General features: G+C 51.4%; 1 protein-coding gene across 4 annotated transcripts in view; it reads right to left on the minus strand.

Annotated features, from left to right (window-relative positions):
• The window catches only part of FLI1 (Fli-1 proto-oncogene, ETS transcription factor), a 117706-nt gene that overhangs the window by 16914 nt on the left and 78138 nt on the right, over positions 1–22654 (minus strand). For 3 of the 4 annotated variants that reach the window (XM_012651671.1, XM_012651672.1, XM_012651670.1), the window contains 2 exons: positions 20589–20792; positions 12196–12261 (listed from right to left, as the gene is read on the minus strand). In XM_012651671.1, coding sequence (XP_012507125.1) covers positions 12196–12261; positions 20589–20792 — 270 coding nt within the window. The remainder of the gene's footprint in view (positions 1–12195; positions 12262–20588; positions 20793–22654) is intronic. The other variant, XM_012651673.1, reaches the window with a different exon arrangement.

Genomic DNA, 22654 nt, shown 5'->3' on the forward strand with positions numbered 1-22654 from the left:
TAGCAGCTATTCTTTTTCAGAGTTTAATTTATGAGAGTTAAGAAGTTAATATTTCTTATGCCAACCAAAGCTAATTTCTTCTGGTTCTTTCTTTAGTGAAGCAGAAGGACGGAGGAAATATTTAATTAAATTGACAAAGAGTAGATTTTTCTTCCCCAGTGAACTCATCGACTGTCAATGGTATTTACTGAATATTGATGGGGCTGAAAGGAAGACGACAGGACAAAACTCACAGTCAAAGACTGCAAGGTGGTCTGCAGTTAGGTCCATAAATAGCTGGTCAATGTGGGGGCTCAGAGAAGAGACTGTTGTCTTAGGAGCAAGAAAAAAATACCTCGAGGCAGGTAGGACTTGAATCGGGCTTTGAAGCATGTGTTGGATTTTGACAGATAAAGTAATTGTCCCACTTAATTTTCTCATTTTCTCTTTAGATGTGCCAGACACAAGAATTCGAACTTCATCAAAGCGGCATGTTAAGCTTCTTGACCCTCACATGTGGGGGTCACAGCTATCCCTGCAATTGGAGAGGAAAAGCCACTCATGTCTTCAGCTTTCCTTGCTCAAAGAGGATATTTCATGAGAAATAAGCTCTTTACTATTTTAGATAATGGCTTCTCTGAAGACAGAGAGGTTGTTACATCTATAAAAAGAGCTTAGGAAAGATTTTTACATTAAAATAACAAATGATGCTACCTACACTTTGGCTTTTCGCTGGAAGATGCCCAAACCCTTACACCTGCGTCTGGCACGGGAGACACTTCTCTGTCTCTGTCTCTCTCTCTCTCTCTCTCTCTAGATAGACAGACAGATGGACAGAAAGAAAGAATTTGGTTTACAAGCACGGGACTAAGCAAGCTTCTTTCAAATAACTTCCAGCTACCAGTGCCCTCCAAACAACCTCCCTGTAGTGGAATTTCTAAATCAGTGTATTTGGCAAAACAAATGCATTTGGAACATTGCGTGTTGAAGTGGCCACCAGCGGGTCACGTGGATCACGGTGGACCTGCACTTTTCTTTCCGAAGTATTTGGGACCCCATCCTCAAAACAGCCAACAGGGGCCACGTTTAGTTTCTATTACAAACCGAGACCACATGGCATGGCAATGGAGCCCCATCAACCAAGGCCAATTTCATTTTGAGTCTTCTCTGTGTGTCAACCACACTGGGACCAATGTTGCCAGTCAAAGTGAAACTTGGTAGAGATGGCAGGCCTGAAATAGTAATAGCCCAGAGTCTGGAGATAAATTAGAAATTCAAATTCTGAAAGGCCCACGTGGTAAGTGTGAACTGCTACTGAGAGCTGGTGGAGCTCTACCTGCCAAGCGTGCATGGGTGCGGGGACCCTCCTTGGCGGTGGAGATTTGGGGCTGAATCCACCTGGAAGGGCGCTCTGGAGGCCCCCAGTACCTCTCCCACAGCCGTGCACCCTCCCCCATTCCCCCTTGGAGGGAAGTCGTTTTCCTTTATTAAAATGTAGCAGAGCTCACGCATTCATCGTCATCATCATTAATGCCGCAGAGCAGATGGGTGCCTATCAGGTTCTGTTTGTCCGGTGTGCGTCCAAGAGCATCTTTGAGAAGCATAAAGACCAAAGACAGCCCGAGGAGGGCAGGAACGCCAAAGTGAGAACTTCTGAGCAGCAGGAAGAGCACCAGTGGCCTGGTGCCTTTTGGCACAGGGACAAGCAGAGGTGAGTGCGGTAGTGGAGAAGGGGTGCAGGAAGGCGTGTTTCTTCTCCGTAAAGGACTGGAATAGAGCACGGCTCTCAGTGCAGGTGGTGCGGGGGAGGACATTTTAGAAGCAATGGGAGGAGCTTATTCTAAGAACACAAGTGCTAGCTCCAGCCTCCTCCCTGCTGCTTCACCTACCGAGGGCACACCTGAATCTACGAGGGAGCACGAGGGTGGGCGGCTGGAACACTGCGGCAAGTGTCTTTAAGATACTTCCTGAGTGACTGGGATAGGCTTTCTTCTTCCTCCTTGAGAACCGACCCTGGGTCTAGGAGGCTTACAGGGGCAGAGGATTGCTTACCTGTAATTTAAGGAAACTTTACAACTCGATTTATTGATCTATTATTCGCTCCCTTCTTCCATCTTTCAAATTAAGTTTTTAAAAATCCTTATTGATGGACAGTATTACTCAATATGTTTACTTTTCTAAATCTCTTATTTTCCTTTATCCTTTTAAATGTAGTATTAAACGCAAAAGGATATCTGTAATATTATATAAATTATACAGCCTAACAATGAAAAAAAATCTGTGAAACCACCTAACACGCTTCTTGAAACGCATATAAGGCTGAGCACATTGACTCAGGCTCTTCATTTTTTTGCACCATAACAGGAATCAGTTGATCTAATCATGCATCTTACAACTAGACAGCATCGGCTACCTAGAAGAAACTGGCCTTTGGAGGGAAGTGGTGGATGGGGTAGGAACAGGTCATCGTAGAGCCCTGGTCACTGCCGGGGTGGGAGGAGCTGGCAGGAGCAGGCGCTGTCCTGCTTTATATTAGCTTTATGATTCGGATTAACCAATCTGTAAAATGGGAACAATCATAGTGCCAACTTAATAAGGTCTTATGAAGACCACATAAATGGTCTTCATAAAGAAGACCATAGAGAGAAGGAAGGGGAAGCAAGTAGAAATGCGAAGCGAATAGAAAACTTCCTGGCACATAGTAGGTGCTTAATAAATCTTAGATCTTATTGTTATGGGGGGGCATGATAGGAGAAGTTAGGAAAGGAAGGTTGAAATGAGCAGAAGACATATTTTCCCTGCGTGTCATCTTTCCTTGGCTTGGCTGTGACCTCAGCCCCTGTCTGCATGGGACAGACCTGAGCCCATGGAGGGCAGTTCAGGCTGACGGAGGCAGCGTGTGGCGGTCGGGCCCACAGGGTGAGGAGGAGCTAGGATCCTGTGCTTGACGCCTGCTCTTTGAGAGCCCTCCCTCACCGCACAGGGAGGGGGCTGATCACAGCTTCGGAGGAGTCCCCCGGGGTCCCACAGGGTAGAGATTTAGGCAAGATGGAGAAGAAAGGCAGCAACACGCTAGCGGCTGTGGGAAATACCAGGCTCGCTGACAGAGACATCACGAAGGACCAGTTTTACACTGAATTCTCGGGGGGGGTTGCTTGAGGCACTTGGACGATCATTTTCATCCACCCACCCAATGGTCCCTGCCTCCAGGTGCTTCAGGTCTTGCAAGACGGAAGAAGGTAGAGCCAGAATCTGCTGAATGCTGGATCGGTAAGACAGCAGGCACCAGCCAAGCACCCGGGGAAGGGGTGGATGAGACCATACCGAGGTGGTGTCACTTAAAGGGTGAGTGTGGTTCCCCAGAATATGGACTGGGGGTGGGAGGGTATATATACCAGGCAAAGAGAATGGGGAAGCATTCCAGATCGTGTTTGAAGACAGACTAGCCAGGAATCAGTTCACATTGGAAGGAAGGCTCTTTTCATCAGAACCTAAATGGGCAAAGCTGTCACATCTCTGAGCTCCAAGGTTATCCAGATAGTTCTGAAGCTTGCCTCTAGCGGTCCTGCACAGCTGAATTGGACAGTCTTCAAATACGAACACACCGGAGGGGTGGGTGGTGACCTCACTGTCCCTCGTGATAGGGTGCCAAAGTCAGCGGGGTCTGAGTAATCGGAAGGGACCCCAGTGTAGTCCTGTTCCAGGGAAAGCAGTGTCCCCTTTGAACTCTAGGTGGTCACCCCTAGTCGTGCCTGTGCCCCACACACCCTGTCTGGTGGCTCCCTGGGGACACGCACGTACGTCTGAGCCCCTTCCACAGTGGGTGTGTGGTGATGCATTTCTTTAAAATAATCAGTCAGTCAATCGACACAGGGACTGAAGAGAATGATCATTGGAAGATGTTTTTGTTTGTGTATGTTTCAAAAGAGTCCTCAAAGAAATAAAATGTGCACACGCAACACCACAACAAAAATCCTCTGACGGAACAGACTTGCCTCTAATAAGGCAGCGTACAAAAGTCTTTTGCCTCATTATCCTGGAACGAATTTACACTTGTCTTAGGAAACAGGCTGGCTGCCTCCAATAATTGAGAGAAAGTGTCCTAGTCTCTGTGTAAGCCACACGTGTGCAACAGCAGTGCACGCAGCACACCCACGGCAAGAAATAACAGTGCTTTCACTTGGAGAAAGGAAGGATAATGGTTACTTAGAAAGTGTCCCAGACAAGCTGTCAAACTGAATTCAGAGAGCTGGAGTCTGACTCCGGGACAGGGCTGGCTGGCTAAATTCCCTTGGGATTGGGGTTTCCTGCCTGCTACAGCTTAGAGACAACGATTCTTTGTTTCCAGCTCTCTCTCTCTCCCCCTCCTTCTCTCTCTCTGTGTCTCTCTCTTTCTCTCTCTCTCTCTCCTTCTCTTTTGCTCTCATGCTCTTTCTCTGCTTGTGTGTGTGTGTGTGTGTGTGTGTGTGTGTGTGTGTGTGTCTTTCTCTCTTCTGGTGAAAAAAAACATGCAACTCTCCAAAGAGGGTCAGATAAAAAGCAGACAAAACATTAACTCTGGAATTTCAAAGGAAAACAATTTTAAAAACTAAAATGGAGGGAGCAGGCTACCGTCTATCCTATAATCGTAAATCCTGTGTTTGCCGCGGGAATAGCACACACACACGCAGCAATCATCCCTGCTTTTGCTAAAAATGGATTGGGAGTGTGTCATCACAAAGGAAAAACATGAAATGACAAAGTTCTTCGCAGGCTCTCCTGTGAGGCCGCCATACCCCAACCGAGAGTGTGCTCGCTGACGCCCGGAGCCTGCGCACCACGCGGCCTGCTGCACGGGAGATGCGGTTTACTCCCTGAAAATAGCAGGAGGCCACCTCACAGCACGACAAGGCCTTTCCTGCGGGCCACACGTTCCAGACCAACCCCCACACGCTACGCTACACAGGGCAACACACACAGCTTGTGTTCACACTGCGCTCTGGGCTCAGCCGCCCTCTCACACACACGCACACATGTGCACACACATGAGCACATATACACACATGCACATGTGCACCCCCACATGCACACGTGCACCCCCACATGCACACGTGCACCCACACACATGCGCACACACACGAGCACATGCATGCACACCCGTATGTACACACATGCCCACACACGTGCACCCACCCATCCACCCACATGCACGCATGCACCCACACACGCGTACACACACGAGCATATACACGCACACACATGTGCACACACACACACACACACGAGCGTGTGATGCTCCCAAACGCCCATGCTCCCGAGTACTGTACTCGGAAACACATCTCACTCACCGCATGATACATACAGTCCATAGCATGAGGAACAAATGTTCTGTGTTCATCTACATGTTCACCTGTGAAAACGAAACTTCTGGAGACATCTTTCAAGTGAGGAAAAATTCAAGGACACACAGGAGCAGAGAGGAGTCTAAGGAAGCCCGGAAGGCTCGTCACCCCGCTCTAACGACGACAAGCTCACGCCCGTCTTACTTCGGCCCCCGCTCCCGCCCTCTGCCCTCCCCGCCCCTGATCGTCGCGCAGCCACCGCCCCATCCTGGCTGCGTGGCTGAGCTTCGCCGTCTCACAGTGAAGCAGCCCGCTGTACTCGGTCTTCAGGGCCCAGGAAGGCACCGCGCACCCTGCCCCAGGCTCTCCTGCTCACCCCCGCGTCACTCGGGGCCTCGGCTGTTCCCGCAGAGACTCACCGGGCTCCCTCCCCCGAAGCCCAGCCTGAAGACCCACACGGTGGCCCTGCAGCACAGCCCCCGTGTCTCGGACACCTGCCTCCTTCCCTTCCGGTCAGCAGCCGTCCTCACTCTGCCAGGCGGCATCTCTCCCGAGGCCCTAGCGTTCACTCCGCCCGCTGCAATCAAACCTTTAGGACGTCTCGTGGAGGACGGACGTGCAGGGGAGAACGGAAAGATTCGGTGACATATTCCCCAGACTCCAAAGCACAGCGTTTGGTTCTTTGTGTCTGTGTCTCTGTTTGACTAGAACCCCCAGGCAGGCGCTGGGTGTTCACCCCGTTTCCAGGGCTCAGCCGGTGTTCTAGGCAGAGCAGGCTCTTTTTTTTTTTTTTTGAGACAGAGTCTCACTCTGTTGCCCAGGCTAGAGTGAGTGCCGGGGCGTCAGCCTAGCTCACAGCAACCTCCAACTCCTGGGCTCAAGCAATCCTCCTGCCTCAGCCTCCCGAGTAGCTGGGACTACAGGCATGCACCACCATGCCCGGCTAATTTTTTCTATTTTTAGTAGAGACGGGGTCTCGCTCTTGCTCAGGCTGGTCTCGAACTCCTGAGCTCAAACGATCCACCCACCTCAGCCTCCCAGAGTGCTGGGATTACAGGCGTGAGCCACTGCGCCCGGCCTGGAGCAGGTTCTTAATGAACGCAGGGACACAGGACTGAACGGGGAAAGGGAAGGCATGAGTCACAGAACTTAGGTCTGTTAAGGACTAAGTTACCTACAATACGCGCCAGTATACAGATATATTTATACATTTTTCAACTCCCTATGTGACCTCAGCCGGGCCCACACCTCCTCTGGCCTCTGACCTCTTCTGGTCTTTGAAGAGTTTGGAGAACATATTTGGCTTTAGCATTTAATGATTTTTTTTCCCTCTATTTGTTACCCTTAGAGAACTTCTTGTATGTAGCATGCATTTTTGTATTTTAGTTACACGCAGTTTATATTATTCCTTACTATTTTATAGGCATACCTCCCTGACAAATCTTTAAGCAACTGGCTGTCTCATCTGTGGTGCAGTGTCCTTCACGCCCTTGGCACAGTGGTAGCATCTGGAAGCCCTCAAAAATACCGTGATTATTTTTCAAGAATAATGTTAATTGTTATTATAATTTTACTATAACAAATTAGAATAATAACTTACTATTATTATTATAACTTTTACATATGAGCCCTTATTGGTGTGTCAGACAACGTGCTGATTTCTGAGTTTTATATCATCCTGAAGAGGTGCTACAATTATCCTCATTTTATTTGTGGGGAAACTGAGGCAGGAAAAAGTCAGTCCCTTGTTCAGGTCACAGTCTGTTTGAGCCCAGAGCCTGAGTTCTTAATCCATATGCTACAATGCTGAAACATGAGCTCGACCCCCACCTTCGGTAAATTGAGAGTACTAGTTAAAGAACGTTTAAGGTGTTGTCAGATGCCCGAATCAAGTATGTTGAGATAACGATGCGAGAAGTGGCCTGGAGGGACAAAAGAACAACCAAAAGACCCAAATTTAAGCCCCTTTCTGCCCCAAGACCTGGGTGACTCCTAATGAACCTGTCACCTCTCTGTGCCTTGTTTTCACTATCTACAGAATGGGGTAATAATAACAGCAGCCTTGTCCTCTCACGGGGGTGGCTGGGGCACAAAGGAGACAGTGGTTGTGAGAACGCTTGGCAAACAATGAAGGGCTGCAAAGAAGGGATCGCTACTACCTGCAGGCCCCGCCGTGCGCAGATCTGCTCAAGAGAAGCAGGGCTCTCGTGAGCCGGTGTCAGCGCCAGGCAGGATGCAGAAAGGTAGTTTCTCCCCTCTCTTTCCATATTAGCACGTAAGCAGACAGACTTTTTATCCATTAGCCGGGCATGTGCTGGACACGGCCATTCCGCAGCAGACACTCTGCCCGCAGCGGGGCTGGGCTCTCGGTTTCAGCAGCAGGTCCTGAGAGGCTCCCAGACTGCGGCTGGAAGCCCGGCGCTCCGCCGGCCCCGGCGGGCTGATGAGTTCCAGGAGTTAATAAACAAGGAACTCAATATCCTCCATCTTTTGGAGAGGCAGAGGTATTTAAACAGATTCTGCAGGAGGAACTAAGGAAATGAGGACTCAGGCATGCAAAGCAGCTCTGAGGAGATCTGCTGGATTTTGCGCATGGTTGGGAAGGCCCTAGGGCGGGCTTGCCCAGGAAAACAGCGTGCAGCCCTGACCCGCGCCCAGGACAGACGCACGCACTTCTGCAGCCAGGAGGACGGGAAAGGAAAGGAGGGGAGGGGACGCAGTAGCCCTGGCTCCAGGACTCCTGTGTACTTAGAAAGGCCACTTAACGTCTAGAATCCCAGTGTCCTCCCTGTAAAATCAAGTTACCAACACCATATCTACTTCTTAGGGGACTGAGTTCGGAATAAGTAAGGAATTTCTGAGATGCGAAGTTCTGTACTAAACTTGTCAAAATAATAATAACATAAATCAATAAAATCAATCATCAGTGACAATGATGGAAAAAACCTAATCATGATTACACGGTACCTTCACTTCTCCAAGCCTTTATCAATGTAACAAGAGGTCCTGCTCTTCCCTTCCTAGGATGACGGGGGCCGGGCCTGAGGTAGCTCAGAGCCGGTCCCCTCCCTCCTCAAGCCATCTCTGCGCTACGACGCGGGGCGTCTCCAGCGCGCCGAGCTTGGCTTGCAGGAGCAAACTGGAGAGCTTCACAAAATTCCAGTGCCCAGGAGTCACTCCTGGAGATTCTGAATTAGTGAGTCATTTTGGGGGCTTGGACATCAGCATTTTTTTTATTTCAATTTTTTCGCATTTAAAAAAATTTAGCAGAATATACGTAACATAAAATTTACCATTTTAATCATTTTAAGTGTAAAGTTCAGCGGCATCAAGTACATGCACATTGCTGTGCAACCGCCACCACCATCATCTCCAGAACTTCCTCATCGTCCTAAACTGAAACTCTAGAACCATCAAATAATAACTCCCCATTTCCATTCCCTGCCACCCCTGGTAACCACCATTCCACTTCCGTCTCTCCACATCTGACTGCCTTAGTTATCTTACGTGAGTGGGGTCGTACAGCGTTTGTCCTAGGGATCAGTAGTTTAGAAAGCTCTGCAGGTGGTCCTCTGGGTGGTTAGGACTAGTGGCTGGTGCCGAGCAGAGACTGTGTGTGGGTTCCTCTTTGGAAAAGAGAATTAGCTCAGGGAGGTAAATCGAGCTGATAGTGGGAAAACTGCAGGGGCAGAAAAAAATAATGCAAAAAATTCAGATCTCTGCCCAAATTACCTTTAGGCTGCGTATTGCTTTTGTGAGAAGGCGGCTGGAAGGGAAAAGCTGTATTTGTCAGGAAGACCACCTGAAGGAGGGTCGTTCAGTCCTCTAACCTGAGTTTGAGTCCTCGCTAGGCCATTGAACAGCCGGGTGTCCTTCAGCGAGTCACTTACTGTCACCGAGCCTCACTTGCTTCATCGGCAAGATAGAGATAATAATATCTACCGCAAAGGGATTCTGCAAGGTTCAAAAGCAAAGCTTCTGGAAGTGTCTGATGTTTTTCCAAAACTCTGTATGGATGACAGTCATGGCTGCTATTGTAAACGGACAACAATAGCTTCTGTCCCGATTTATTTTTTAAGTGTACTAGCCTTGCTAACTAAACGTAGAGAGAGCACAACTAACTGCTCTAGCTGGGTCCAATCCATGTCCACAGAATATTTAATTAAAAGGGGCTTAAAGATTGTTACAAATTAATTTTAAAAATCTAGTCTTACTTCCTGGGCACAAATAACCCTTGGAGATTGCAGCCATTTTCAAGAAATGAGCTGGAAGAGTGATTACGCCATTTTAAAGTAAAAAGCCATTCTAATTTGATAAGTGCTCTGAAGACCCATTAATAGACGGCATCTCCTCGACTCCTTCCCTTTGTGCTTGATGCCAGCACCTGCCCTTTGTGGCGTGCACACGTGCACACGCGTCCACACACACGCACACGGAGCTCTGGTACTCTTGATGAACTCTGGGGCTGTGTGTGTCTTATTCAAAGAAGATGGAGTCAAGGTCGCATGATGTCTTCTAATAGCTAATAGATAACTATTAGAGCAGAGCGGGAGAGAGAGAGGTTGGGAGGGCATGAGAGGGAGGGAGAGACAGCCCGGTTAGCTTTGTCTTGCTAATGTACTTTGTTTTGTGGCCTGGTGGGTTGTTCAGACAGATTCAGACCACCTCACAAGGGGAGGCGCAGGGGAGCAAGACAGCTCGAGTGGAGAGCTTTCCTGGGGACAAAAGATGCACCTGCAAAGCGCAGACTTAATCGTCTCCAGAGGCCGGGGCTGACGTGGGGAGACAAATGCCCAGCACCACCTGAATGAGCGTGCGTTCGCCTGGATACTGCAGTTAATTCATTTCGGAGAGGGGTTGCTACCCAGCACGAGCAAGCCGCGCCTCGGGTAAGCCTGAATAAGCCAGCAGCACTACAAATGTGCTCCCCGAACACAAAAGGGCCCAGGGGAGGCGACGCAGCAACGCAGCAACGCAGCATCGCAGGTAGAGGGGAGGGCCGAGCACTGAGACCCGTGGCGGGGTGGGGGGGAGTTTGTTAGCGTCACATTTCAACTTGGACAAACCAGTCTCTCAACTAAAACCTATATTTTAAGCCCGATATCAGAAACTCTTTCATTGGCTCTACCCCAGAGCTCACTGGCTGATTCTGGCGTTGTTAGCAGCCTGCAGCCCAGAGAGCTGGAAGAACTTGTCAGGATCCTAGCTCAGCAGCTCAGAGACTGAGGGTTCCTTCCTCTCTCCCTCCCCCCTTCCTTCCTTCTTCCTTCCTTTCTCCCTCTCTCCATCCAGTTGTTCCTTCCCTTTCTCCCTCTTTTCCTTCCTTCCAAGAAGTGGATCCCTATCTGCAAATGCGACGGAACGACTCAAAGCACGGTGGCTCCGGATGGGGCTGGGCCCGCACTGCGGCTCCAGGGGCTTCTCCTTAGAGGCCCCAAGCTCCAGAGTCAGGCTTGGCTCTTCCCGATGCGGTCCATCCCCTTCATCTGAAGGAAACCGGGGTTCAGGGCATGAAGTGACTTTCCCAAAGTAAGCCGAAGGTGCCTTGACCTTCACTCTAACACATTTGCCACTCACATATATTTTCCCTCTTACAGACATCTGCAACATGATGTTAAAATAGGTCATCAAGTAAAATACGGCTCGGAACACAGAATGAATCAATATAATGTCAGTTTTCATGGCAAAATTCAATAAATCTGAATTGGAAGGGAAAAACAGCAGTAGAAACAGGACTGGCTCAGGGTGGGATAGGAGGGAAGGAAGCAAATAAAAAAACATGAAAGTTTAAACGCAGATTCATTACGTTGTATATTTCTTCCACTCACTGTTCTAGTCATTATCAAATCATCAACTGTTAACAGGAACATGAAGTCCTATGTGATCAAAGGTGTAACCCTGGACAAGACACCCAGCCAGTGTCTTTGGGTGTCCACAGCCAGTGAGGATTTTGAACCAAATGGTCTCTTCCCTTAGAAAAGCCTTATGTCCCTCTGAAACGCTATGCTGGGCGACATACGTGCAACCAACACTGAAAGCGCCTTCATTCTACGTTACGGCAAGAGTGAGTTAAAGAAAGAAAGGAGGCAGGAGTGGCAAGGAGGAGAGGGCCTGCCACACTCCGGTCATTCCGCAAGCTCCCACTCAGAAGTTTCCTCCTCCAAGGAGTTTTTCTTTTGCCATGGGAAAATTTTTTCATTCCCTCTCTCGTTCCTAATAATTATTTGTTTGCATTTTTTCTTCTCCCGTAACCCAGGTACCATGAATCATTCACTTGTTTAGATGCCTGAAATCTAACACAGTGTCTGGATTAATCCTCGTAATGTTTCATAAATAAAGATGCTGAAAAACGCTATCGTGATGTTTGCTAAAATCTTCACTGGCAAAAACCATTTGCTGAGATGGGTTTCTTCCTCTCTAAAACAAACGAAACCAAACCAGACCAGACCAGACCAAATCCTCAAACCGCCACTTTAAAAAAATCAATTGACATTGCTAAAATTTGTTAGAAAGAAACCAGAGATGGACATGCTAGAATCCTTGAAGTCTTCATTTCATTATCTTCAGCAGAGAAACACCCCAACTTTCAGCTTTGAAAGTAAGCAGCATCCATTTCATTCTTGTCAAGAGCGACAAGTTCCCTTTCATACAGTAACTTCAAGTTATATCTTTATATTATTACAGGATACTTTAAAACCTCGTTTGTTGTATTTTGGCAACTAGTAGCACAAGTGGTAAAAACTTTGGCTTCTTGTATGCTGGAAAAAATTGAGTGGAACAAGGAAGCTGGTGCACAGACCTGCAGTTGTCCACACCAGTCTTACTGGCGTGGGACTGTGTTCATGCCATGCCCGGTACTAAAGAAACTCTGAAGTGCGCGAGAGAACAGACTCACCTTCCTTGACACTCAGTCGTGAGGATGGGTCTGTGTGGGAGGTTGTATTGTAGGCCAGCAGTGAACCTGGGAGGCAAGCAAAAAACAGGTTAGAACCCGAACATTCTCCGGAGAGCAAGAGCAGGAGACGGCATGAGGAAGGAGTGGGGGTAGGGAGGGAAGACGGACAGGGGACTCCTGGAGAAAAAGAAGAAGTCCATGGAAACCATTTGCTTGGAGCCAATCACGCAGGCCTGAAAGAGCCTCCTGGAGTTGGAGACAGAGTAAGTCAGGACAGAAAGCTCCTCAGGGAAACAGGCCATGCCCGCCATGTTTACAGTCCTCCAGTGCCCGGTGGCTCCAGGCCATGGTGGGAACCTGGGAGTGCGAATCAGTAAACCCGGGTCTGTCCTATCCTGCTACTGACTCTCCATGTGACCGTGGGTCTCCATGGGCCTGGACATGTCTCCACTTTGATTTCTTCCCGAGCTAGGGCAGAGATGGGCAAACATTTTCTATAAGGCCAGATAGTAAATATTTTAGGCTTTATAGGTTAATTGCTGTTTCTGTTGCACGTTCTTCTTAGTTCTTGTTTTGTTATGTCCATGGGCCAGATTTGGGCTGCAGCTTGCAGTTTGCCACGCCCTGGCGGAGAAGCCAGCACCATCCTCCCTGCTCTGACATCTGCGCGTTATGTGCGTGCGGGTCCCTTGACAGGCGGGGTGAGGTGGTGGGTGCTCGTTGCGGTGGAGGGGTGTTGGGAAGGAGCTGGGGGACAGTCCTCCAAATAGGAACTTCTGCCTCCCTTTGCCTGTGCCTAAGAGGCCACAACTAAGCACGAGGAGTAATGCATTGAATTTTCTGTCATTCCAAGTGCTTAAAATCCAACTTCGGTGCGTATCTACTCTGTGCCAGGCACTGGTCTAGGCATCTTGAAGGGGTAAGTATTTTTGTTGCACGTAAAACAAATTCTCCCTTCTTTCCTAAAACTAGCATTGTTCCTTTGTTTAAAGTGAACTCAGAGTTTTATTTTGTAAAATTCAGACATTTTTGCATTTCTCCTTGAGATTCTCCTGGGGAAATCTTAAAGAGCCACCGAAACCAGGGCCAGGAGTTGCTTTCACAAGACACCAGCGGCTCAGCACATGCGCTTGAGGCCAAGAAGACTTTTCTAAACAACCCTTTCCCTTGCTCCCCGCGGCCAAGTGGGCTGCCCTGGGTGCCGGCGCTGGGAACGGGCTGTCAGGACACCCCTATTTTAGTTTCCAGCCGTGGAAGGGGCGCTGAAGTGGAGCTGCTGCCCCCCCTCCCCCCCAGCTGTGGGTGTTTGGTTGGGTGTCTCGGAGAAAATGTGTGTGCTGCCAGGCCAGACGATGAGGAGGGGAATTTTGTAAGAATCTTCCAACCGCCTAGAACATGACTGTTACTTCAAGCTCGGAAACAGTCCAGACAAAAACAAGGAGTGGGGCGGGGGCGACATCGAGACTGCTACATGCAAATGAGACGGTCACGTGACTGTAATACCCTAGAACCAACTACATTTGGTTGGTCTGTTTTCAAGAATATCAATGACAAAGTGAGGCCGGGGCAAGTTCGTTTTAATAGTCAGGTACTGAGTAACGATGCTTCGAGGAATGACAGACTGCATACCTGATGGTGGTGCCGTAAGATTACTACGCCATATTTTTACTGCAGCTTTGTTTGTGTTTACGTGTGTCTAGATACACACAGAGTTACCATCACGCTACAACTGCCTGGGCATTCAGCGCAGCGCCGTGCTGCACAGGCCTGTGGCGTGGGAGGGAGAGGCTGCACCATGTAGCTGAGGTGTGCAGCAGGCTGTACATCCAGGGTCGTGTGAGCATACCCCAGGATGCTGGCACGATGACGTCTAGCCCCGTCATTAAGAGACACATGGCTCTATGTTATTATGCAAACGAGAGTTCAAGATTAGACCTGCCTCTTAGCGCTGACTAGCTTTGTGACCTCCAGCGATACACCTCATCTGTCTGCACCATGGCTTCCTCATCTGCAAAATGGGCTAGTAATAATACCTACCTCATATGGTGGCTGTGAAGACTAAATAAAACAATGCATGCAAAGTGCTCAGAGCAGACCCCGGCTCATGAGAAGTGATCGGTAAGTGCTAACTATTACACTGTCATTATTCTTTTTATGCCCCTCTCCCGGACACCCCAATCACACACAGTAAACCCCTTCATATGAGAGTCTGCTGAGCGTCCGTGCTGTCCTCTGGAATGGAAGTTATGAATGGGTTCTGCTGCAATAAGAAGTAATCCTCCATGACTGGAAGGAGGTTAAGAAATGGAACCAAATGTTCCAAGCGGATACAGAAACATCCCCGCAGTGAACGCAAGAATGCTGGCCTCTCTGTCCCCAGCATTCTCCCCCTCAGGCGGCAACCTCCCTGCTGGAGCAAATAAAGAAAAACGGTGTCTCTGAGGAGCAAACCGCCTGAGCTTCGTGCAGATTTAGCAGAGAGCACGGAGCTCAGATAAACCGCATTTATTAAATTTCTCCTTGGTGAAAGTTCTCCTTTGAGCACATGTGAATTCCTCAGGAAACTCCCAGAAAGCTAAGAGAAAGGGTCATTTGACCTCTCCAAAGCTTGCATGAAATACATATTTCACGGCAACCTAGGAAAAGGATTTTGCCCCGAAGATGGTTCTTGGTTCAGGTTTCCCTCCTAGAAGGAGAGGTGCCCTTCCCCCAGGAGGGGCTGGCGAGGGGCATCTCGCCTCTTTCCCCAGGGACCCACATTCCCTTCTCTTCTCCGAGTTTTATTTAACTAGTTCCCCAGGCTCCAGAGGGTAGCACAGCACACTCTTCCCTAAGAGGACGTGGTCCGTGCAGGCAGTTGCTCCCTGGACCCCGCCCTCCTGCTCTGTGTCTTCGGGCTGCTTCGTCCGGCTTCCAGGCTCTTTCTGGGCTAGTCCCGCATGGGCCTAACGCACTGCGAGCTCCTGGTCTTTCCTGGCACCGGCCCACCGGAGTACGCAGGCTACAAAGGGAGCAACACGCACAGTGCGCCAGACACTCTCTCTCCAGTCTCTCGCTTAACCCTTGCTCGAGCCTTGCAGAGCGGGCGCCATATTATTCCCCTTTTATAGGTGAGGAGACTGACATTCGGCAAAGTCATGTCATTTGCCCGGGATCACACAGCCAGGGAGGACAGGAGGCAGGAGCCCCTGGTCTAGCCACAAAAGCTGTCTTCAGCCCTGCAGACACCGCAGCCTCCAGGCTCAATCAATGAAACAGGCAAAACTCCCCTGTGGGGTTGGGAAGGCAGGGTGGCGGTTTGCTTTGGGAAGGCAGGGGCGGCAGCACGGCGAGAGGGCGCAGGGGGCTTCTCTTCTGCTCCGGGGCCTGGAGGTGCTTACGTGAGTGAGGGGATTTACTTTGTGATGATTCCTTGAGCTGTGCACTTGAGATTTGTGCCCTTCTCTGTGTGTCACACTTCAGTTAAAACATCCGTTCACTTGGTTATTCGTTTATGCGTGTATGTTCGTATACATGTATGTGTACATACCTGCACACATATATGTATCGCTATTTATTTGGGGCGCTTTTTGCTCTGAAAAGCATGAAGTGGCTGCTGCTGAGGGGTGGAATGGCCTTCCCAAAGTGGGAACATGAGGGAGAAATCATTTTCCGTCTTCGAGCCCGTCCGTCGCTGACACGGTACCGGGAGGGAACGGCGGCGGGTGAGCAGCGCGAGTGCGCGGCGGGGGGAGCCCGTGCTCCTGCTTTCTTCCGTGCCACATTCCCTCTGCCTAACCTGCCTTTCATCTGGGACACGTGGAGCTGGGGGACAAGCGTCCCAGTGCCAGGCTTTTGTCTCCTGCCTGGCTGTGACCACGGAACCCCCCGCGCCCCTCCCAGCGGCCTACTGAATCTGGGTCTCCCTTTTCTCCGGGCCGTGCCGCCGTCGATGGCCCCGGCTGAGCGGCTGAGTGCAGGGGCACGGGGGTGGGGGCCGGGGCTCTGTGCTCCTTCAGCAACAGCACGGGCCTGACTCCTGAGTCCAGGGCAAGCTGGCCTTTGGCCCTGCTGGCCTCCTGTTCTCCCATCAAATCGTCCTGGAAGGGCTAACGCGTCACCGGCGTCATTGCCCAGAGCCGCTGCTTCTGCCAGCCATCTGAGGCTGCAGGTGGGAAGACCACAGAATGCAAAATGTGTTTTCCATTAAGTTTAAATTAAAAATGGGACTCAAGACAGATACCTTTTCTGTGGTCTCCCTGTCACACAATATCTTTCGTTCTCTTGAGCAGCCACTGTTTGAAAACGCACTTTCTTAGCATTTTTCCCAGGTCAGACCCAGATAGACATTTTCCGTCTGCCTCTGACCACCCCCAGCTGGACCCGCGGGGCGCCCAGACACCCCCAAACTCCCTCCAGTGGCCTGGAGCCTGAACTGCCAGCTGGGGACAGAGAGCCCTCACTTCCCTTGAAGTCGGTTCCCATCTTGGCTTGCGAAGGGCCCATCTCACCTCCCGCAGCCCGCGTCTGTAAATACGGCCCCTGCCAAACGGGCTGTGTCCGAGAGAGAGACCGGCGGCTGCCAGTCAGGTCCAGAGAAGGACAGGGTTAGTGTGGCGAAAGGTTTGGCTTAACCGGCCTCGTTCCAGAAGGCCACAGGAAAGTTTTCGGAAAGCATTTATCTCTTGGCACAGCTAGAAAACGGAAAGTGGCCTGGCCCTCAGTGCGGAAGCCCCGGGGGAGCAAGGCGGACTCTGAAGTCAGCAGGGGAGACAAGGGTGACACAAGTGGCCGGCTTACCGCTGTCCCGGGGCCAGGGAAGACACAGCAGCAGCATGAGGCTGGGGCCTGGGCTGCAGACCGGGACTTAAGAGGCCTGAGTCTCAGACGCCAGGCACTCTCCACTGGCTGTAAGCCTTTGACCCAATTTCTGAAGCTCTCTGGGCCTCAGTTGTTTGGGCTTTAAAATGGGGATGATAAATAGTTGTCCACAAGGGGGCTTCCTTTTCTGTAAGGAGAACGGCACCTGGGCAGAGGCCCGCCTGAGCCCTGGTGTTCCCCAGGAGACCTCAGAATGACCCCAAGGGCCGTGGGCACTCTGGCCAGAGCCCTTGGGTTTCGAGGGTGGTGGTGTCACACAGCCGCTCTGTCTGGCCCAGCTGAGTGCCCCAGCGTGAGGAGCCAGCTCCTCCAGGCAGGCCGGATGAGTCCGAGCACGCCAGGCCATCCGGCAGGGTCTACGGTGGCTTAGGACATTGCTATTTCTTCCCCACCCTGGAAAATACATTTTTAAATTTCAAATTTGGCATTTAAAGTTTAAGAATATCTCTCCCCTCCCAGACAACCAGAATAAATAGTCAACCTTTTGCGAAAGGGTAAATTTGATGACAGAAACTTCTTATCTGACAAGGTTTCCTTTTTTCTAGACTTTCTGTTAAGGTCCATAGAGACTCGATCAGAGAGGTGCCACCCATCTGGAGTCTCCTGACTTGGGGTTGGCTCAGGTCCCCAGTTCTCCCCTCTCAACTTCCCCTCGCCCCACAGGACTTCCTCATCTGTGTTGAGATCTCAGCTATTTTCCTCCCACCTCTTGCCAAAGTGGAAATGTCGGACCCCTGCCCGCCTCTGACAGAAAGACCAGATGACAGAGCACAAGAGTTAGCGCCCCCTTCCCCTAGCCTCCACGCGGCCGCGTCACCGCTCCCCGAGCACCGGCCTCCCTCCCAAGCACAAAACATCCCCTGGAAGTCGGTCTGGAAAAACAACGAAGGGAGAAGGCTCTAAAAGCATTTAAGTTGTTGGTCGGCATTAGGGATTTCCCAGAAATCCGGAGAGCAGAGACGGCAGAGACAGTCGCCCGCACAGGCCTCCTGCCGGTGCTCAGCGACCAGCCGCCACCCGACACCAGGAACCCCACCCTGGACACGAGTTCAAGACAAGCGTGATTTGAAAAGTCTCTCCCCTGACAGCAGTCAGTTAAGTCTAGGTTCCTCAAAAGGATATTATAGTACTATGTTGGGCCATGTTTTCTTTTTTTTTTTTTTTAACTTAATACAACTATGTATTTTTGCTTTTGCAGGCAGACGTGCAGACATGGTTTTCTATCAATGCACAGATCACTGTCTAGAGAGCTTTTTCACTCGACGCTGTATCGTAAGCGCCTCTCGTGCTCTCTCTCACCACCGTCACCGCGTGGCAGAGCAGCTTCTCATCCTGGGGCGCGCTGCAGCTATAGCCGGCCGTCTCCTGGTGCCGGGAATCTGTCCTGCATTTTTGAAGGTCTTCCATGTATGTGCTCGATTCTGCCTCCTTTCCACTCTGGAGATTCGCTCCACTAATAAGCACCTTTCTGGAAACCTCGTGTTTTTATTGCCTTGGGGGCATCTTCTGTCTACAAACATTCTTGAAAAGAAAGAAGCAATTCACGCTTCTTCTTGCCATGTTACACCCCCCACAATAGCCAACTGTGCATCTCCACTTCTTCACAGCCTGCTCACCGCCGTGCCCTCAAGCCCACTCCCCTCCAGCTGAAAGTCTCGTGAATGGGTACCAGTGGCCACCTTCGCACACACCTGGGCCATCTGAGAGGCAGGTATTTGCCTCACTTCAGCATCTGGGGTTCGGGTTCCTTGGCAACAGGAAGCACTAGCGAGAACTTGGGCTGTTTATGGACGGGTCAGGGCCTGGGGTTCTCACGGCATGAACGGGCTTTGCCCACAAGTGTTGGGCCCTCTAACTGTTCAGAGCACGCCATCTGGGCTGCTCTCCTCCCACAAATGAAGAAAAGGGGTCAGGGGTCCCACAGCCTCCTACCAAGGGTGATTCTGGGCGAAGTGGGGAAGGTGGGTGGGCCCCTGCTTTGCTCTGCTGGTCTTTCCTCCCATGGTCCGCCTCTGCGTGCCCACCCTCCCCCGCTCCCGCCTATACCACCGCGGGACTCCGGTCAGAGATCCTTACTATTTTTTATTCTATAAACACTTAAAGCCTGAAAAATATGGATCATTAGAAAATGCTAATTATCCAAAACTCAGAAAAGCTGGGTGGAAACTAGTCCCCTTTTTTGAAATCGTTGCTCCTTGGGCTGACCTCATGTTGCAGCAAGACTCAGACATGAGGTCATCGCTCTGGTGCTAACAAGTACTGCATCATCCACTCTCTCCCTCCGGTTACCAGACGCCTCGGAGAGGTGACCGAGAGCCCAGAGGCACTGGTGGAAACTTCCGAAGGCATTTTTTTTTATTTTTAACTTTTCCAGCCGGTGTGTGTTGCAGCGTTGCCGAATGAGACAGCGGGTTACAGAGTGGCGTGCTGCAGGCCCACTGGACAAGGGAGAGCGCACAGGGAGCGGTGAGACCAGAAAAGCGGGCCCCAGAGGTGCTGTCCCAGGACCTCAGCTTCGGAGGAGGACTTACCCTCAAACACCTTCCCAAAGCGTAACTCCTGCGACACCCCAGCGGCCCTGGCCATTCACAGCAAACGCGGCACCGCACTGCCCCGTCTGTCCTTGCGCATGGCTGGCTGGCCGCTAGGGAGCCCCTGCGAGCGTGAGCCCACGGCTGTCTTCCTGGGGCATCGACGCTGTGGCCCTCGAACCATCTTTTCAGGCCACCCGGTACTTGGGGGCGGCATTGCTGTACCACCTGCCTGGGTTTCTGGTAGAGAGTTAGAGCCGAGGTCACCAGCGGGTCTAAAATGGTTCCGTCCCTCTGCTCTGCGAGCATTTTGTCTCCGGTGAAATTCCTGTCAGATTTCTGGGTGTTCAGTGCCCGGGAACCTCCTACCGGACCAAGAGCGTGGCCGGCTGCCTGTGTCTTTCCTGAGCTCACCCTTTGCAAAGCTACTCTCCTTCCCCGGCCGGGCCGGGAGCGAGCGTCCCCTAGATCTTAACACCCCGTCGCCTTGGCTGATCTCCCTGGTTAGCGAGGCAGTGTGCAGACAGCCCTGTAGGGCAGGGTTGGGGGTGCCAGGGTACCCCAAGGATAAGGGGAAGCTAGTATGTAAATTTTCAAAACTTTAAATCCAAAAGCCACGAGCCCAGAGTTTCCTGCAGGAACTTTAAACCACTGCTTAGGAAAGCACCAGCCAGGGCATCGTCTCTACAGAATCACGGGTCGAAGGAGTCTCTGGAAAGGGGCTCTCGTGGGCAGAGCGCCGTTAGCCTCGGGCAGGCCCCCTCTGGTCGCAGCTCCCTATTCCTCCCCACCCCTCGCTTTTCTGCCCTCGACGCGTGGGGAGTGGGTCTGCCCCCGCAGGGTCTGCGGAAACCCGGGTGACCTCGGCAGCAGCAGCACAGACCTGACCGTGCTGCGTCTCCCGACCGGCGACACCGAGTCTCTTTGCCTGGGTCGGCTCCATGGGAAGCCAGCAGCCCTTGCGGGCTTCCTCCTGGCCCTGGGAGCTTGGGTGGCACTTACTTTCCCTGAGGTAGCTGAGGTGCGACAACAGCACCTCCGTGTTGTAGAGGGTGGTGGCGCGGAGGAAGTCCTCCTTGTTCATTTTGCACAGTTCTTTGCCGTCCATGTTCTGGAAAAAGGACGTGTCGATCTCCATCAGGCCGTACTCCTTTATGGCCCACTCCAGCCACTGCCTCACGTGCTCCTGCGTCCACAGCGTGGGGTCTGCAGAGGGGAAGGGACAAGATGCCGTCAGCAAGGGCTGCGTGAGCGTCCTGGGCAGCCTGCCACTCTCCCTCCCGCCTGCCCTCCTCTCTGTCCCTCTCTGTCTCTCCCTTTCTGCCCTTCTCTGTGGGAAAGGCAGGTCCCTTGCAGATGGTCCCCCAGAACCCCCATCTGGCTCCACGGCATCTGGCGCCGCTTGAACCACTCAGCACTCCAGGGAGGTTCTTAGCTGCCTCGCTTCGTACCCGACGGGACACTTTCCAGTTTTCGGAGGGCAGTTGAAACCTTTGCCTGAGCAATGGTGGCATCACAATGAAAATAAACACAATTCCACAGAACCAGGGACCAATGTTCCTGGAAAGGGGAACCATCTGTGTTTTCAGAATATTGATGATTTCTCGCGAGAACACAGATCCCTCAGATGGCTACGGAAAAGAAAGACACGTGCGTAGACTCTCACTGCAACTCCGTCCACGCAGCTGGAAACCAGTGGTGTTCGTCTTTAACACAAACCCAGTCTGGGTTTTCTCCTTTTGCCATCACCTCCAAACATTTTTTTGGATATTTAAATATCCAAAGATGAGAAATGGTGTTTGAGAGAGAAAACCTTTTAGTCTCCGAGTGCACACAAATAATGTAAGAGTGGAGGCCGTCTCCACTTGAGGAATCTCTCAACTCCTCCGCCAGGCTGTGTGTTTGCGGGGGGAGGGGAAAGTGATGAGTTCTAGCAGGTTCCGCAGTAGGTAGAACCTTGTGTCTTATCACTTATCACAGTCTGGAACCCATCTCTTCACTGGGCGACCGATTGTTAGTGGGTCTAATAAACACCTTAACTGTGCTTATGACGGAAGGAAAACTACATGGCGCCTGCCCTCAAGGACCACCTACCCCCGTGAAACATTTAGGTAGGAAAACGCATGGCTAAGCAATGGATTTTGAGGTGGTCGTTCAAGGACTCATAGGTGGGAGGGAATAGCGTAAACTTAGGGAGTCAAGGAAGGCTTCCTGGAGGAGGAGATACTTGGCATTTTGTTGCAGGCCAGCCACTAGCCCCAGCTTCTAACAGGCTGCTTCATTCAGCGTGTCTGCTTGGCAGGAATATTTGTGCTACTCCTCACCCAACTCGCCCTCACTCTGCAGTGTCTGCGAAGGCTCCTGGCAGTAATGGGAACCAGGACGAATGGTCAGGAGTGGACGGGGAGGAAGGAAGTCTGTGCTGCCTGGCCCGCACCGTGCAGCTCGCGCCAGAGGCGAATCCCCCGGCGTTTGTACTGCGAGCTTCTGCTGACTGCACTTGGCTGGCATGGGTTCTCCTCCCACCTGGGTTTCTGTGTGCGACAGGCTGGGTGGCAGGGGCTGCATCAGCTTTGCAAAGTGCCCAGCACCAGCCATGCACGGGCGTGGTTGCTGCATTGCTGCTGGAGGTGGAGGAGCTGGCAAAAGGGGAGGGCTTAGAAGAGGAGAGTTTGGGTCACAGGGCACAGACTGCTGCTGAATGTCACAGTGACAGCCCAGGGCCCTGTAACTGGTGATGGCACAGACGGTGGGTGCTTACTATGTACTGGCCGCCCCATGTGCCCTATTTGACTTCTCAAGGATGTCTCGCAATATCCCCATTTTACAGATGAAAGTGGAATCTTGCAAGGTTAAGTCGCATCGCTGCTAAGCATCTGCGTAGGGGTTCCGATCGAAGTCTTCGCAGGACTTCACTCGGTTGAAGGGGTAGGTCCCCCAAAGGTCCCCTCTGCTCTCCTCACTGGCCTGCTCACCCCACCTGGGAGATACTCTGCCCTTACGCCGAAAAGCAGAGTGTCGCTGTACAAATACGTATTTGTCTCTTCCAGATAAATTCCCCGCTTTGC

Source organism: Propithecus coquereli, unplaced genomic scaffold (genome assembly GCF_000956105.1).
Source record: "Propithecus coquereli isolate 6110/MARCELLA unplaced genomic scaffold, Pcoq_1.0 Scaffold36, whole genome shotgun sequence".
NCBI classification, from domain to species: domain Eukaryota; kingdom Metazoa; phylum Chordata; class Mammalia; order Primates; family Indriidae; genus Propithecus; species Propithecus coquereli.